Source organism: Dunckerocampus dactyliophorus, chromosome 10 (assembly GCF_027744805.1).
Source record: "Dunckerocampus dactyliophorus isolate RoL2022-P2 chromosome 10, RoL_Ddac_1.1, whole genome shotgun sequence".
NCBI lineage: Eukaryota > Metazoa > Chordata > Actinopteri > Syngnathiformes > Syngnathidae > Dunckerocampus > Dunckerocampus dactyliophorus.
Genome location: NC_072828.1, coordinates 11400301 through 11417834, shown reverse-complemented (window position 1 = coordinate 11417834; position 17534 = coordinate 11400301). Strand labels below are relative to the sequence as shown.

Below are 17534 nucleotides of genomic sequence, written 5' to 3'. Positions count from 1 at the left end.
ATAGCACGCCATGTCCTCCATAGCCGACATGCACCCTGGACTGGTCGCCAGTCAATCAATCACAGGGTACATAAAGACAAACATTCACACTCACACTCACAGATATTGACAATTTAGACTCTCCAATGAACAGTGTAACAAAGTGTTTTTAGAATGTGGGAGGAAGCCGAAGTACCCAGAGCACGGAGAACATGCAGACTCCACAGAGAGATGCCCAGGCTGAGATTCAAAATTCGAACCCTCAGTCTTCTGACTGACACCCATGGCCACCATGTGACCCTGCTTTTAAATGATTTTATTATTTTGAAAAAACTGCTGTGGTCTCATTTTTAAATCAGCAAAAAATGTGATTTTAACAGCCATGAGTTATTTGATTGTAAAATTAAAGTGCACCCATATGTTTTTTTCACCGGCACCATAATGCTTTCCACGAAGTCTGCCTAGCAACAAGTGGCCGCGGGAAGCACTACTGTAGCCTTCCTAGCATGCGGCCTACCTATTTTTACGTAATTGAAAACTCCAGACAGCAACTTGATCAGCCCATCTATGTCATATTTCCAATGTGTTCTCTACCTTCATCCTGTCAATGGAGTCAGAGGAGCTGTTGGCCTGGTGGATGAGGTACGTGTGCTCCATGTACTCGGTCAGACGCTGCAGAAAGCTGAGCGGCTCATTGAAGATCACCGGCATGGTAATTTTGGAAAGCTCCTGGAACAAAACAAAAGTTATTCATTAGTCAAAATCCTCAACATGGTGGGGCCCATAGATGCATTGTCACCATTCCGATGCAGTTTCTTAGTATGCTCCAAATGCTGAAGTCATTTCTTGAAAACATTGGTGCAGGTAAGCTGCTCCTAAAACACACAAACACAAAGAGTAATACTCACATGAATTTATTCAAAATACCAGTTACTGAGGAATTAAACTTAGTCTCAGCCGACTAATTCTCAGTAAGAAGACAGCGTATACTTGATGATACATCTTAGAATAGCTGCAGGCATAATATCATATTCAACGACAGGGCCTTTCATGTATTGAGTGACATACCAGAACAAATCCCAGTGAGACAAGCAGCTGCTGTATACATTTTGGAAATCTCAGAATGTCCACACTATAACAATACTATAATTTATATTTCTGCGACACTAATTTGCAGCAGAAGTCATCTCAAGGCACTTTCCATACCTAGCAGGTCTAGAACCACAGTACTCGGACATCAGAGGGATCCAACTGAACCCCACATAAGCAAGCACTAAGTACACTACAACAAGTATGTAAATGATGTAAACCTCTGGTAAACGATGTGATACGAATCTAGGTACATGGGTTAAGATATAATTCAAAAAGAATATATTTTAAAAACAGAACAATTCAATACAGTGTACAGAAGATACCATTCGATTCAATACAATTCAACGGTTACATTTGTTGATGTAGACATTCATCTTACATTATAAAATGAAGAAGGCAATTCTATAAAAGTGGCATTCTTACAGTATTTTCAAATGTGTAAAAGAGCACATCATATCCCCAATCATGCTGTAAGGCAGGGGTTCCCAACTACCATGCCATGAAAAACATTCAGGCACTAGGATAAAAAAAACAAAACAAATAAAAAAAAAACTAAAAAAAAAAAATAATTTGTAAATAACTACATCAAATGTTATGCAAAAAGGATATCAATTTTGGAAATATGCAGCATTATTTTATTTTTAAAAATAATACAGTGTTCCCTCGTTTATCGCAGGGCATATGCTCCCAAAATAGGCCGCAATAAATGAAATCTGCAAAATAGCCACTTCATTTTTTTTTATTTATTTTTTTTTACAATTAATATATACTGTATGTTTTAAGGCTGTAAAACCCCTCGCCATACACTTTTCAGGCAATAACATTTGCTCATATTTCTCGCTTGTCATCTGTAGTGTCTAAACACTCTTGTTTGAATTTTAATGATCAAACTTAATGATCAACGCAAGAAATTAAGTCACTCACACATATTTCACTCCTGTGACTGTGCCTTTTTGTCCTTGCGCCGTTCCACTGTACTGGAGCATTTTTGAATCCTTGTTAAAACATAGTGCTGCAGACGAACCGAAGATTCATTTACAAGCTAGCAAGCAAGCAAGATAGCGATGACACAGGAGACATGGCAGGTTGGCACGAAGGAGATTGATTGACCATGGTCTACAGCCAATCAGGACGCAGAAAACAATGGTTGGTGCAGACAGACAGAGAGAGAGGGAAGAGACAGACACTCAACTTCCCACAACGCAATCCTTCTTAAAGGACCAGGATCAGCCTGGAACAAACGTTCACATGCTGTAATAAAAAATTAAAAAAAAGTAGCACTACCACGAACAGTGACTCCGCGAAAGGATAACTGCAATAGAGCGATGGAACACTGTATACAGTTAGAAATCCCACAATTTTTGCATGTTTAATGCGAGCAGAGAATTGTCCCACTGTGTTCGATGGTCCTTGAACGCAATATCTAACTTTCTCCCACGCTGCACAGATAGACTACCGGTACTACGTTTTTCTCTCATGCATAAATGTAAGATTTGATGACGTTATTGAGTGCTAATGTGCATATTTGTACGGCGCACCTTTCTTAAAAACAAACTCCAAGTTCAGACTGGTGGATGGTGGCTCTGTATTCAGTTAGTGCTTTAATTTGATGTTGTTGCTGTCATAGTTTTACACAATACATAATAAATAAAACTAAATCGCTGTAATGTACGTATGTTTTTCTGATGTGTTGAAAATCGTTCCCGCTAATGCTATGTAGGTCCATTCTTGTCTTCAGTCATCGTCACACTGACACAAGCCCCCAAATAGCTGTCCTTGGCCTATGCCTGCTGGTAACTTGCAGCTCGTAACCCAAATTTTTGCTCGCAGTTCAAAGCAAAAAAGAAAAAAAATCAGCCAAGAGACAGCTCGCATCTAAAAAACACTTAGTTGGGACACTCGAATGCCAAGGAACCACTGTATAAATGACAATAAAAAATACCGGCAGCGCTCCAGTAACTTCTCACTTCTCTCTGGCAGCTGACAGACTCAATGACAACTCAACTCACAGTGACAGTAGATACAAATACCTTTGGTCGTGTTGCGAGAGCCATCTGCCAGGGCTTTGAAGCTAAACTCACCATTCAAATGACCCTTTTCTTTGTCTATTTCTGCTCACTTGTGGCTCCACATCCACCGCTGCAATAATAAGACTAATAGCGCAGTTAAAATAAATTTTCTTTTAATGTATTAACTTTGACAGCCCTAGTTATTTTCTAATTGTAATCTTTAATACCAAACTGGATGTGTACATGAGCTGTGGAAATAATGATTGCTACATAGTGTGATTAAATTACTATTGAATCTATAAGCTAGGGATGCTCCAATCAGGGTTTTATGTTGCCGATTCCGTTGCCGATCATCCATGTGTGAAATCGGCCAATACCGATACCCATCACATAGATTAAGTGTGAATTTTAAAATTTATTTATGATGAGTGCTATTAGCTCGGGGTGCCGTACAAGGAGGAAAAGTTTAGAAAATTCTACTGACTGCCAGGAGGCACAAAAAAGTATTAATTTAAGAAATCATTTAAAAAATAATTTGGGGGGGGGGCCCCCCCCAAAGGTATTTTGTTTTCCATGGGGCCCAGAATTCCTGGTTGCACCCCTGCTATTGGCTATATGATATGAAAAAGGGAACAATAAAATCACCTTCATTTAGACAAAACTATTTGACTTACTTTGTCAGGAGAACATATATCACTCTTGAACCTTACAGAGTTGAGACGCCTTCTTTAAGGAGAGTTTGGATGGGAGAGTACATAGTTTGATGGCGTGCTAGCAGGACTTCCAGGTGTCATGCAGCGGGGCTCCAAGTGAGAGAGCTGTCGGCGAACCCGGTGTCTTCCCCTGCTGAGAGAGGCTGGTCATCTAGTCCGATGAATTCAATTATTTTTGGGGTTATTTGCTTTAGACGTCCGACTGTCACAAACATACGGGTGAATGTTGTTCAGTGTTGTCTACATTGGATGCTGTTTGATGATCACATCGTAAGCCTCAAAAACTCACCATACTCCGTCAAGTGTTTGTTCTTCAAATGCCGTATTAAATTAAATCTTTAACTCGTTACCCCGGCAAGACATTTTTCGTGGCATGTTTTGCAGGGTGAAAAATTTATATCACACGGAAGTTCCACAAGGCAGACATGTTTGTTTTGGGTTTGGCTGCCTGCGTGGTGTGAAGGAAAGTGGGCGGGGGACGCTGGCTACAGACTGCATGCTGCAATAGTACGAGCCAGAGGTCATTGGCTTTTGTGATCAGCGTTGAAAGGCATTTATCGGCATATGCTGATCATGTGCTTTTTTTTTTTTTTTTACAGAAATCGGCAGAGCAGTGGCCAATTGATCGGAGCATCCCTACTATGAATCCAACTACTAATGTATTGTTTAAAAAAAACGCAGGCACACATCGCGAGCAATCGAGTGATGCTGGGAACACAGAGTGCAGTTTAAAGTGTGCACAAAGCACTTAATTTGGAATTATGGAATTGCACTGCACTGGAATTGCCCCTTGTGGGACTAATAAAGGCATATCTTATATTATCAGTCACAATAGCGATGCCATAGTCTGACTTTTGGCTGCACTTTGCCTGCAAGACAGTTTTTTTTCTGAACGAGAAAGCTACCAGCAGTGTCCAACCTATTACTACTGAGGGGTGCTTACTGAAAAATCAAAATGATCTGACACCCCTGGTCCAAATGGTATGAAAGTCATTGCTAACACCTGCATGGACTGTTTTACATGTCAAAATAACAACTGCAAAAATGTCATTAAAACCGAAAAAGGCAGTCTTACTTTAGATGGTGAATATTTGGGCATGCAAGGATAGTTCATTAAAAGCCGCCAGAAGGGAGCAGTCAACATCAAATCATGAGTGCTGACTAATAATTGCATTACATTGAGACCTCATCAATTTTTCAAGAACTCTGACAAAGACACCTGTCCTTTCTATGCAACTCTTTGGGGCACACACTTTAAATTATTCACTGCACCACGTGAAAAGAGCTACAGGCAGATGTATTAGTGGTTCAAGTAGAATAAAATAAAGTGGGAGTGATGGGGAGAAGATCTCCCAGGAGCAGTTTGGGAGGTGTAGCAGCACTGATGGTGGTTTTCGAGAATTTAGAAGAGCAGAAGTGAAAAGTGACAATAGTCTGGTGGGAGGAGATGAAGACTGGTTTTGTGTGTGTGTGTGTGTGTGTGTGTGTGTGTGTGTGTGTGTGTGTGAGAGAGCGAGAGAGAGAGAGAGAGAGAGAGAGAGGGGAAAGATAAAAGCGTCTCATTTAGGATGCCACATGGGAAAGCAGCACCGCTGACCTATACTTGGTGATCCCGTTGGGTTGAGTCTCGTCCTTGTTGTCATGGTGATCGGCGTGCGACATGCTGTCAGGGTGGCTGCTGCAATGGCTGCCGAACATGACGGAGCCTTCCTCGTCCTCCTCCCAGGAGTGGCTGGCTACCGTCTCAAAGCCGCTCAAGGAGAGCTCAGACTCTGACTCTGGCAGAGGAGAGCAGATGGACAAGATTTTTTTTTTTTTCCAAAATTAAGGTTTTACATGAAAGTTTTATAACAATTAAACAATGAAACAAATGAAATGGTGCCTGGAACACGACGCTTTCATTGAGTGACACCAGAACACCAACATGCATAATCAATCAGATGTATCATGCTGCTTAACAATGTAATGGAATGTAATGTCATATAATGTAAAGCACAGCAAACTTTTTCCACTGAGGGCCACATACTAAAAAAAAAAAATCCAAAAGAATGTTAATGTTAATGTTAATATTTTTAGATAAATTTTATTTTGTAAAAAGACTAAAAACAAGTATATATAAATTGCTCTATTTGTTCTATTAGGAAGGTAAAGAAATGCACAGTTGACAAAAATATCTCTGCAACGACAAAAGTACTTTCTCTATTTATTTATTGATTGAACTAATATTAATTTTGTTTTTTTCAAGTTACGTTAAGCTACCATATTATTTCTGCAAGGAAGGAACAAAGTACGTTATTTAAGCATTCATTCCACAGAAGTTTTTTTATTTACCATAGTTTATTTTGGTTATTTAGCATATTTTATTTTTTTTGTGTGTGTGTGTGTGTGTGTGTGTGTGTGTGTGTATGTGTGTGTATATATAGTATATATATATAAAACACAAATACAAACACAATACAAATAATATATTATTGATGAGGAGAAATTTGTCACTGTAATACCAAAATATATTTAATATTTATCAACATTATACATTTCTTTTTTACGTTTTACCAAATTATCAAATTATTTTTATTCTCTCTCTCTCCCTCTCTCTTTCCCTCTCTCCAAGTGCTTTTTTTTCTATTTTTTTTTTTTTTGTTGTTGTTGACTGGAAAGGACAAACCTGGCAAGAGATCTGCTGTCGATACTACAGTTTCAAACTATTTTGGTGCTTACATTTAAAAGTGAACCAGTCCTGGAAATCCGGGGCCAAAATCAGAAACAGGGCCATTCGGGCTGACTGATGAGGAGCATTTCTAGGATTAGATGGCGCCTTGAAGAATGTAACATCATGTTTATTTCTGGATGACAAACATTTTAAGTTATTTTGCGCCTTCAGGGACGAGATGAAAGTGCTACAGTTCGAATCTGTAGCACAAATAAGGCTACTTCTAAGAGATGTGCTAACACAGATTGGAAATGTACAATCGCAGAACAACAGCCTCAAGAAGAAATTCTTAGCGATCCATGATGACGTCATAAACCTTAATGAGGAAAAGAGAACACTATAGATACCAAAGCACTACGAGATGATTGTGCTGCTTTTAAGGAGGTTAAAAACCCTACGGAGGAAAAGGGAGCACTACGCAATGATATCAAGGTACTACAGGATTATCTAAAAGTACTATTGGATGATCATACTGCCTTGTGCGCCACTCTCGAGAAAGAGTTGCTTCAACAAAACAACAAATTGCCAATTTCCTACAATCAAAAGGAGGTGGATGTAGATAACACCATCGATACTTGCAACACCACACCTGTCATTACCATAAAGTTCCTGAACAGGGAATTCAAAACTGCACTGCTGAAACAGGGAAAGAAGCTGAAAAGTACAAACGTCTACATGAATAAGCATCTGACAAAAAGCAACGCTGACATCGCCAAAAAAGCACGAGACTTGAGGAAGCAGGGAAAGATACAAAGTACGTGGAGCACCCATGCCAAAATCTACATCAAGCTGAATGGAGGACCAGCAGAGGCAAGCAAGAGTGCTTGCTGTCAAAGATATCAGCGATTGGGGTAAAGATTAAAGCTCAAATCACCATGACAACAATTAAAATGAAAGATACAACTCACATAGAAAGAACGATGAAGTTGGAAGGATAACATTCAATGACATTTGACATCGCTACCATGTAGCAAGGGCCTGCTCAGCAAGAAGTACTGGAATTACGAACCCATGAATCTACATTCAATGACACAACACAAAAGACGGAAGGACAGGAAGACCTTGAAGTGGAAACTTTTAGCTATCTAGACCACAAATGACTGGATTGAAGAATGGTATGGATCCGGACAACAACAAGGGAAGGCCAAAAAAACGACATATTTTTTTTGTTTCCAAACAACTGCTTTTATTGTATGGAAGAATAATGTCAATAGTGCATGTTGAATACAGGAAGTGAACAAATGTGTTAGCAATTGATGTGAAATGGAAAGGGAGTAGAATTAAATAAGCTTGTTCTGCTTCTTCCTACTCCTTTTCTGACATGTGGAATTGTAATTGTAACTGTAACATGAAGCATTTCAATGTAAACTATATGCAAGTTTGAAATAAATTAAACCATTACCATACAATAGCAAATTATCTCAACAATGCAATTAAATGCTTAATATTGAAAATATTCACACACCAATAAAATACAAAATATTTTTATATTAATATTGTTACAATAATTTTCTAATAGATTAAAATATATAATATACTGTATATGTGAATATAAAAATGTATCAGGTGATGACAATGTTACGAAAAATACTCAAGAGAAACTGAATGCAGATGTACTGTATATTTTGGATATTTACTATACACAGACAGACACCCCCCCCCCATATATATATATATATATATATATATATATATATATACACACTGTATATATACACACACACACCTGTACATGCATATATATATACACACAGTACATAAATATACATATACAGTATATATACACATACATATATACAGTATATACCTGTATACACATACGCATACATATACACGCATACATATACATATATACATAGACACATGCATATATAAATAAAACGTTAGCTGACATACAACTATATTTTGCTATGAATATAGATTATATCTTCATTAATACAAGTATTAAAAGCAACATTTGGGCTCATATCAGTTGATGCATAAAAACAAAAAACAAACCTTAATACATTCTTCAAAAACTATTGAGCACCAAGTTTATGCAAAAGAGGTTCACTCACCAGAAACTGCATCATGGAATTCATCGTCGCTGAGTACGCTTCGTTGTGACGATCCCTTGACGACGGACTGCTCCAACTCGTGGTGCTCGGTGGCCAGTGTCTGCAGCGCTTCAGAGAGGATCTTATTCTTCTCTACCTCCAGCTCCAATTTCATGCTACGCACCTGCGCACACACAAACACTATATATACACAGTATTTATGTATACACACACACACACACACACGCACACTTATATGAGAGGACAAACAAAGGGACAGCACAATGCAAACTTTCATTCCAAAAAGGAGAAACGTGCATGAGCCAATCAGTGCTGTGTGCGTGACTGTGGACATCCACCTCTGCACCGTCATCATCATTATGGGACCCTAGTGGTGACATGGGGATGTAGCTGCGAGTGGGGAGTCAGGGTCATGTGCTATGGTAGCACAGCCGCCTCACATGGCTTTGCCTGGGAATATGACTCCCAGGGAGGAGTTGAGATCAAATGACGAGTAATGGACTCGCATCAAGCATTAGTCAAAGCTACCTGGGTAATAACAATTTCAGATGCATTCTAACCAAACACATTTCACCTGATGGTTTCATTTTGAAAAAAGCAGTGTACTAAGTGAGGGAACATTGATGCTTGATTAGCATTCCCCAGATGCAGAACAAACACCAGACAAAACAAGGTGAACCGGAGAAAATGTTTAATAAAACATACAGCTCCATAGCACTATGGTGAACTTGAAAGAAGAAACATTTCCTTTGACTCTCCATAGGCGCCATGCGGCAGGAGCTGGAAACGATTCACAATCTTTGCCTTTTCAGGGAATAAATGCACACCCGGCTGCTTCATTCACACATTGCGCCATCGCATGCACGTGGAAATAGAAAATATTCAGGTCATTTCTCCTGAGACAGAGCCTATCGACGGTGAAAGCAGTGGGATTGTGTGCATCTTTTTATCATGCGTGCCGCCTGTGTGCATGTTGGTTCAAAAGGCTCGCACAGCTGAGTGATGGAGGCCCGGGGCCAGGTGTCAAGACCCAGAAAGCCCTGGCTTGGCTCTCGCACCGACAACATTTGGATGATTTGGCAGCCCGTGGATGCATCAGCAGCCTGTTTGGTCTCCAATAATCACAGATCAAATTAATTCTTGTTTTTGAGATGAAGCAAGACAGCATGACTGAGACTGTTAATGTTGCAGATGGCGACTTATCTGAGTTACTGGGGTTGACAAGTGAATATTATTGGATGTTTATTTATGCTCTTGCGCAGTAAAATGAATATGGAAACTTTAAGAGGGACATCTGCACAGCCAAATGAGACCCGATACAAGAGATGCATCTAAACATTCTGCTTTTCCCAATCACAATACTGCATAGTTTAAAGACGTTACGTCATTACGTTTACTACGGTGGTTGTAGTTTAGCAGTGATTTGCACTGTACAATACTACTCCAAATAGGTACAGCTGGTTTTTAGTTTATGGTGTTCCGTGTTATGTTTTGTGGTTATGAATGTGCTCCCATAAATTAATTAAACACATAATTTCGCGAAAAACTTGGGAAAAATATGCACAAGAATGCAGTGTGTGCCTCGTGCTGGGCGGATGAATATATTGTGTGCCTGCTCAGCTCGAATGTGGAAAACTAACATCGCCTATTAGTTAACGTCTCCCACGTACCATGTGTTCTGTGTACAGTATGAGTGACTTAGGAGTGAATTTAGGTACAATTTAAAAAGGAAAGCCACACTTTTATTATTTTTTTTTTTTAAATTTTGCCCATCATCCACAATCCTTATGTAACACACGTCTTTCTCTTTTCTGTGCGTTCTAAAAGATAGAAAACCAGATAAAAAGAGACAGCTCATTATTGCACATAATGGGACACACCTATGCCGCCTACAAAGACCGCTATTAAAACACCTCCAAAAACCTCCAGTAAGGTTTTATGGTTTCTATACTGTACATGCTGTGACCATGTAGTAATAGGTACATTCATAAAAATATGTAATACTTACAGTATTTTGCATATTTTGGTCCTTTTAAGCATTAACTGAACTTCCTTCCTGGGCGCATTGATTTCACATACCGACATAGAAACGAACGCTACACCTAGCATGAACTTTTCTAAACACAAAAATACAGCAGCAGTAGCAGCAGCTCTAATTTGTAGCGTTACATTTCGGTAGTGGCCTGAGGCATTGTGAGCACGGCGCTGTGGCCGTGCGTGTGGTGTAGCTAGTCACTAGCCGGCTAGAACCTAGCCGGTGTGGTGTGGCAAGGTGTCAATATGCCAGTAAAGTAGTTCTTCAGCGTAACAATGTTAATAAGTGTTGCTGTAGCTTGGTTAATATGCATGTCACATTATATGTAAACGCAGTATTGGTGTTTTTTTTTTAAAGTCTTTTTTTTTAGCGGTTTTTATGTCTTTTGAACGCACAGAAAAGAGAAAGGCATATGTGTTAATGTCTCACATCAGGATTGTTAATGATGGGTAAAATTCCCATAAAAGTGCAATTTCCCTTAAGTTCCTACTAACATTAAAACTTGACTTACATCACAGTCTAGGAACAGAACGCATTTGTAACTCAAGGGTCACCTATATAGCGTTTTGGTTCTGGCTTTGCTTAAATTGTTAACTGTAGAACAGCCACACAGACACATGCACACAAAATGTAACTCACCACTTCCTTTTTGGAGAAGAGTCCAAGACAGACGCCAAGGTTGGAACTGGTCTCACTTGACAGCTTGCAGATTTCCTGAAGTTTCTGCAATATGGTGGACGGAAACCCTGGTAGAGGAAACACTATATGACCATTGCAACAACGTAATTGCACAAAAAAGCAGACAGGCATCCTGTTTGTTTTTTTTCAAAATATGTTTCAATATTGTTGCCCTGCGATTGGCTGGCAACCAGTCCAGGGTGTGCCCCGCCTCTCGCCCGAATTCAGCTGGGATAGGCTCTAAGATACCCCCGCGACCCTAATTAGGATAAGCGGCATAGACAATGGATGGATGGATGGGTTTCATTATTGTTGGTGTCAATATGTCCTGTCACAGGACATTTTGGTGGCACTGACTATTTATATTTACTATTTATGGGAAACAAATTAGCTTTTGAAGAATGAGTGAACAGTTTTGGGAGAGATATGAGCTTTTGCAATTGAGCTATGGTATTGTGCTGAACTGTAAGAATGTTTGGCCAAAAGATCTTAGGGTTTTGAGAATGTAATTTCTGTTTGAAGAAATGAGCCAAACCAATAGAGAAAAACTGTAAAACATTGCCTGATGACATTTTTTTGGATGAGCGACAACTTGACCCTGGAACTGATTATTTCCAATACCATTATTAACTATGGGAGAAATTGTTATGAGCTCGTAAATAATGCATGGGTGCCAAAAGGAGACATATGCAGCAGGTGTACAATTTGGTGCTGATCCAAATGAGGACTGTTTGCGCTCTGAGTGCCATTCTAATTTCTTAGCTTGTTTATTGGACGAATTGGGCCGAAAATGACTCAGCCAACTGCCAAAAAAATTTCTCTTTCACTCTGTTGTGCTCAACTTGCAAGAGGCATTATTTATTTGCCGTTTTCCTTAATTTGTGTGTAATTTTAAAGTGTGTACAGCCACTCTAGGTTTTGAGATGCACATTTTCCTTCCTTTCTTGCAAGGTTATTTCAATACGACTAGAGTGAGGTTTTTATTACTTTCTTCCAGGCCGCCGTCGCTCTTCATCATGGACAGTAAAGCTGACACTTCCTGATCCAGCCTCTTGTGGCTCGCCTCCGCAGCCTGGATGCAGTGACACCAAAGACAGGAGGGACAAAAATCAACACTTTGTTGCAGTGGGAATTTTCAGTTTGAAAAAAACAAAAACACACACAGCATCATGATTATGCTGACACAATAATTACTGTTATTACTTGTTTGTTTTAAAGCCACCTGCAGTGAGTCAGCTAGCTGCCCCAGTGAAAGGCCTTCCTCCTCCTCCTCCTCCTCGCTGCCTTGCTCCTGGGAGCAGTAGTGAGTGCTGAAGGCTGAGTGCTCCTCCACAGCATCCAGCCATGCCTGCAAGATGTGCAAAATATCCAGATAAGTCAACCAACTGTCAATTATATGGAATAATAATTGTCATTAAAAAGTGTTCCAATTAAAACCTCTATTCTCCTATAGTTGCCATGTGTGTGGTCTACCATAGCAAATAACTGCCTGGTTTTGTAATTAGCATAATGTCAGGAAATATTGGCATTAAGATACCGGTATGTGGCTGTAGGTAAACTCCTGATGTAGTTTTTTATTCTCTCCAAGGATGGCAGTAACATTTCAAGTATCATGAGTTGTCAGCATCCAGCAGCATTATCTACCTCTAGATGCACTTTAAAATGCTTTATTGCTGTTATGAAACACTTGCAGTACTGTTTACAATTTCAAAATCAGCGCTATTATGGCTGGCTGAGCAGTTTCCTCCATGCCGCTATTACAACATTGTTTCTATTGCTGCTGTGTTGTGTAACACGTGTTAATAAATGACCATGTGGTGAAAGAGAACTATCCTTCCCTTTCCACTTTCTCATGCACTCCAAATCATTATTTTACAAAAAGTTGTTCTATGTAGGCTATTGAGTTTTCATATTTGAGAACTAACAGCCTCTGTTTGTTATTATTGCCTGTTTGTCCTCTTTGTGCTATAAGTTTCGAGTTTCGTGGTTGAATACGGACTATTAATAAAAAAATATGCACATAAATATTACACATTGTTTGCTTAAAATAAGCATTTTCAAGCATAAAATATGCAAAATGAAGTAAAACACAAATATAAGGCATTCAGAAGGCTCATTCAAAGACGTGAAGACATTCTACACTGGTCATTAAGTGTCAGTAATGTTTGGTGAGACACACGAGCACCAAACTGCATCGTCGGAACAACAGCCTTTCATTGTAGGTTCGAATTTTAATCCCTAACGCGGGCTACTGTTGCAGCCGTAACCCACACCAACTCTGAACACCCAACGTCACTACCTGTCTGCCCGCTACTTAGCTCCCCTGACACCCAATCTATTGTGTGATGTACAGCCAATACGCATACAGAACTAACATTTCAACTTCCATGGCACTAATCAAAATCACTGAGGAAAGGACCAAAGCTATAGACTGTAGAAAGTGAGCAGCTGCAGTATTGATGGATTTAACAAAAGCCTTCGATACAATTAATCACAATATCCTAATTACAAAATTAGAAAAATATGTGAAGCTAGAATATACATCTGCAAGCTTGAAGGTATTGTGCGGCATACCCCAGGGGTCAATACTGGGACCAAAACTGTTCAATGTATACATAAACAACAGTTGTAAAGTTACAAAGAACTTGAAACTGGTATTATTTGCAGACGATACAAGGCATTCTGTCTGGAGATAGCACACACGAACTAATAAATTATTATTTTTTTAAATGACAGGAATTAACTATACTAAAAAGATGGTCCCTATAACCAAGTAAAACTAAAATAATGCTATTTGCTATGTACAAAAAGGATACACGTGCAAATACAAATTGACGGCGTAGACATTGACACCGGTCGTAATAGTTAATAATATGAACTGGAAATCTCACATTAAAAATATACAACATAAAGTGGAAAGAAATACCTCAATACTGAACAAAGCAAAATTTGTTCTAAACCAAAAGACACTCTCTACTGCTCTCTGGTATTACCATATCTAACATATTGTGTGGGGATATAGGGTAATAACTATAAAATCACACTTCAATCACTAACCGCGCTACAAAAAAGGTCAGTTAGGATAATTCATAATGCCGCTTCCAGGGAACATAAAGTACAAACCCTTTATTCCCAAAATGACAATTATTAAAATTTGCTGATCTGGTAAACTTTCAAACATCTAAAATTATGTATAAAACAAACAATAACATGTTACCCAAAAACATAAAACAATTCTTCTCAACACGAGAGGAGAAATATGATCTACGGGAAAAATTAAACCTAAAGGACATATGCACAGACAACACTAAAATCCTTCAGCATTTCTGTGTGTGGAATCAAGTTGTGGAACGGACTAAACAAGGAACTCAAACAATGCACTAAAATGAGCGATCTCAAGAAACAGTAATAGCAGTTGTTTATAAAGTACAAGGAAGAAGACACTGTGCACATACAATGCTATGTCTAACCAGTCTTACATTGACTACTAACTTCAGTTCTGGTGGGTACATTGTCTGTACTCTCTCATCAAACTGTGTGTTTGTCAACTATTTCATCAGCTACTATCAATTTTTTTACCATCATTAAGTCGGTTGTACATTGAACAAATGTATTGCAACTGATGAGAAACTGATGAGGGGGAGGATTAAATAAGCTTTGCTTCTTCCTACTCCTTTTTGGACATGCAGAATTGTGAATTGTGTTATGTGATGAGATCCAGTGTAATTTGTGTGCATGTTCAAGATGAATGAAACCATAACCATTATCAACGTCTGTTTTTTACCTCCACAGAAAGCCAATATAGAGCTTTCAGCGCCAACATTGCAGAATTGCAACACTGCTGAATCATGTAGTTAATACTGTGCCGCTCACAAGCCTGTGAGGGAGAAGTAACTCTTTATTTAGCAAGCAGAGTGCCAACAGAGTTCACAATGAACTTACCACCTCCATAGAAATCCATTCCACATACAGTATCATTCTTACTCATGGTGTCTTTAAAGAAAGAGCTAAAAAAAAAAAAATCACAGAGCAATGTAATAGGTAGATAACAACAGACAAGACACTACCGACGAATAATGCTGAATAATCAACAACTTTGTGTGCCCTAAACGTGTAACTTACAGTACAGCAAAGTACACTGGGAAAGGAAGTGCTGCTGTCAAAACCATATACGTAGATGCCGCATCTAGCGCTGAGCCTTAATGTTGCCGCCAAATTGGATGTGGCAAGGCTGCGGTGTAAGTGAATACAAATAAATGCACTTACTTTCATACAGCGCCTTTCTACAAAGAAATGTAAGTTAATGCCTCTCGTTTATACATTCACACTAATATACTTGGGAAACAGTCAGGCACCAAAAACAATGTATTTGATCTTCTCAGATGGCTTCGATAAGAACTTTATGGAACCCACACAGGTAGTAATTCACATTACATGGGCTATAGAGCACAAAGTAGTGCCGGAAACCCATACACACTGTGTATATATAAGTTTTAATCAGTAGTTTTCATGCAATAAAATAATATAAGATAAGAACATGAAAGTTATCAAATCAATGCGCTGTTAACGCGTTATTTTTGACAGCCCTAATTTTAAACGATATCCCTTTAACTAAAAATAAATTAATTCTTTCCAAAAATAACAAATCAAGGCACATGAAACAAATGTATTCTTACATAAAATATGTAATACATTAATTATCTACTTAGAGAGGGGTGGAGTATCCAACAAAACAACTGTACTCATTTAAGAGTATTGAGATTTGGTCAATATCGGTTATCGGTAAAAAAGCCAATATCGGATATCCCTAAAAATGTTAAAATATTTGTTTTTTTTTCCAAAACATTGCCTGTACTGAGAGTACAGATGACAAAGGAAGGTGATAGTTTGACCCTGGAACGGATTAATTATGAATAATTTGAAAGAAAACTGAATATTTTTCATTAATATCTTATCGTAAGAATTTCCTAAAACCACTAAAAATTAAGAATTGGCATGAATAATTTTAGCCTTACCATTTTATACAACAACCATTTGTTTCTTGCTATATTTCCTTTTCTTAATTTAGCAATTTAGCTAAGGATAGCCTCTGAATTGGTGCAAAACACTTTCAATTACTCAGGTTTACTATAAAAGGTTGCTTTTGCTGACCATAGTTATAGACCAATTGTGTGTGTGCCATGATTAAAATAGCAATGTAGTGCTGCAAATGCTTTGACATTTACAGCTGGTAATAAGGTAGAAACACTTTATCATTGACTTTTTGCTTTGAGAAGTGCCAGTAAAAAAATACAAAAAGCATTCCAAATGTGAGGGGATTTCTGTCATACATATTTGTTTATGTTGTTTTTTTCAAATCCATCACTCAGTATTGACAAAAGAGTCCAGAAGCACATTTCCACCCTAAGGTCATGCCGACAAATTGATCCGCCAGCATGGAGATTACACTGAGGGGAGAGACATCAAACCTACTTTTCTTGTCACCTCGGGCTCAATTTTAGGTGATACTTTGAAGTAATGGACGCTGTCATCGAAGCACTTTAGGGTGAAGATGCAGTTATCTTTGTCTCGGATCTGGAAGGGGGGAAAAACATGAAATGGTAGAAGAAATATACACAAACAATTTCATCTTCAAGGCTTATTGTACAGAAGCATTGTCATTGTCAGGCTATTTGCAATTGTGTAGTGAGGAAGGCTGTGGCCAAAAAGTGCTATAAGACTGGGCAGAATTATTAGGGATTTTTGAAAAATTATATTATATTGTATATTTTTTATGTAACTTGTAAAATGTAATATAATATTTATACATTTTATATTATATATTATAATACATACTATATTATCTCAAATAAAATGGGAAAAAAATAGCTTGATTGTGACACTGATTGTGTGAGAAGTCATATGGTAAAAATGCATTTCAGGTGGCTGCAAAACTTGTGACGTAGAAGAACTTAATCAAGAGCTTTATTGGGATGTACAAATTGATGTGCTTCGTTGCAAGTGGATTTTTAGCATGGAGATTGGTGACCTTTTCTAGCCCCAAAAAACGTGTGTCACAGACTAAATAGTTGGTGACTAAACTGTTATAGATCTGAAAAGGTCAAGGTCAATGGTCAAATTTGTTTATATAGCACTTTTTCAAGAGTTCAACTGCCCAAAGTGCTGTACAACAGTCAATAAAACACGGAAACTACACAATAAGCATACAGAGTGATAATACAGTAAAACAAAAAACCACAGTAAGACAATTCAAAAACAATA

General features: G+C 38.4%; 1 protein-coding gene across 7 annotated transcripts in view; it reads right to left on the bottom strand.

The window, feature by feature from the left end:
- Nucleotides 1-17534, bottom strand: part of osbpl1a (oxysterol binding protein-like 1A) — a 56276-nt gene that overhangs the window by 18252 nt on the left and 20490 nt on the right. For all 7 annotated transcript variants that reach the window (XR_008572710.1, XR_008572711.1, XM_054789988.1 and 4 more), the window contains 8 exons: nucleotides 16746-16847; nucleotides 12496-12621; nucleotides 12261-12345; nucleotides 11235-11341; nucleotides 8561-8723; nucleotides 5391-5571; nucleotides 779-854; nucleotides 574-708 (listed from right to left, as the gene is read on the bottom strand). Coding sequence is in view for 5 of the 7 variants with exons in the window: in XM_054789988.1 (XP_054645963.1) it covers nucleotides 574-708; nucleotides 779-854; nucleotides 5391-5571; nucleotides 8561-8723; nucleotides 11235-11341; nucleotides 12261-12345; nucleotides 12496-12621; nucleotides 16746-16847 (975 nt within the window). In the remaining 2 variants the exon portion in view is untranslated. The remainder of the gene's footprint in view (nucleotides 1-573; nucleotides 709-778; nucleotides 855-5390; nucleotides 5572-8560; nucleotides 8724-11234; nucleotides 11342-12260; nucleotides 12346-12495; nucleotides 12622-16745; nucleotides 16848-17534) is intronic.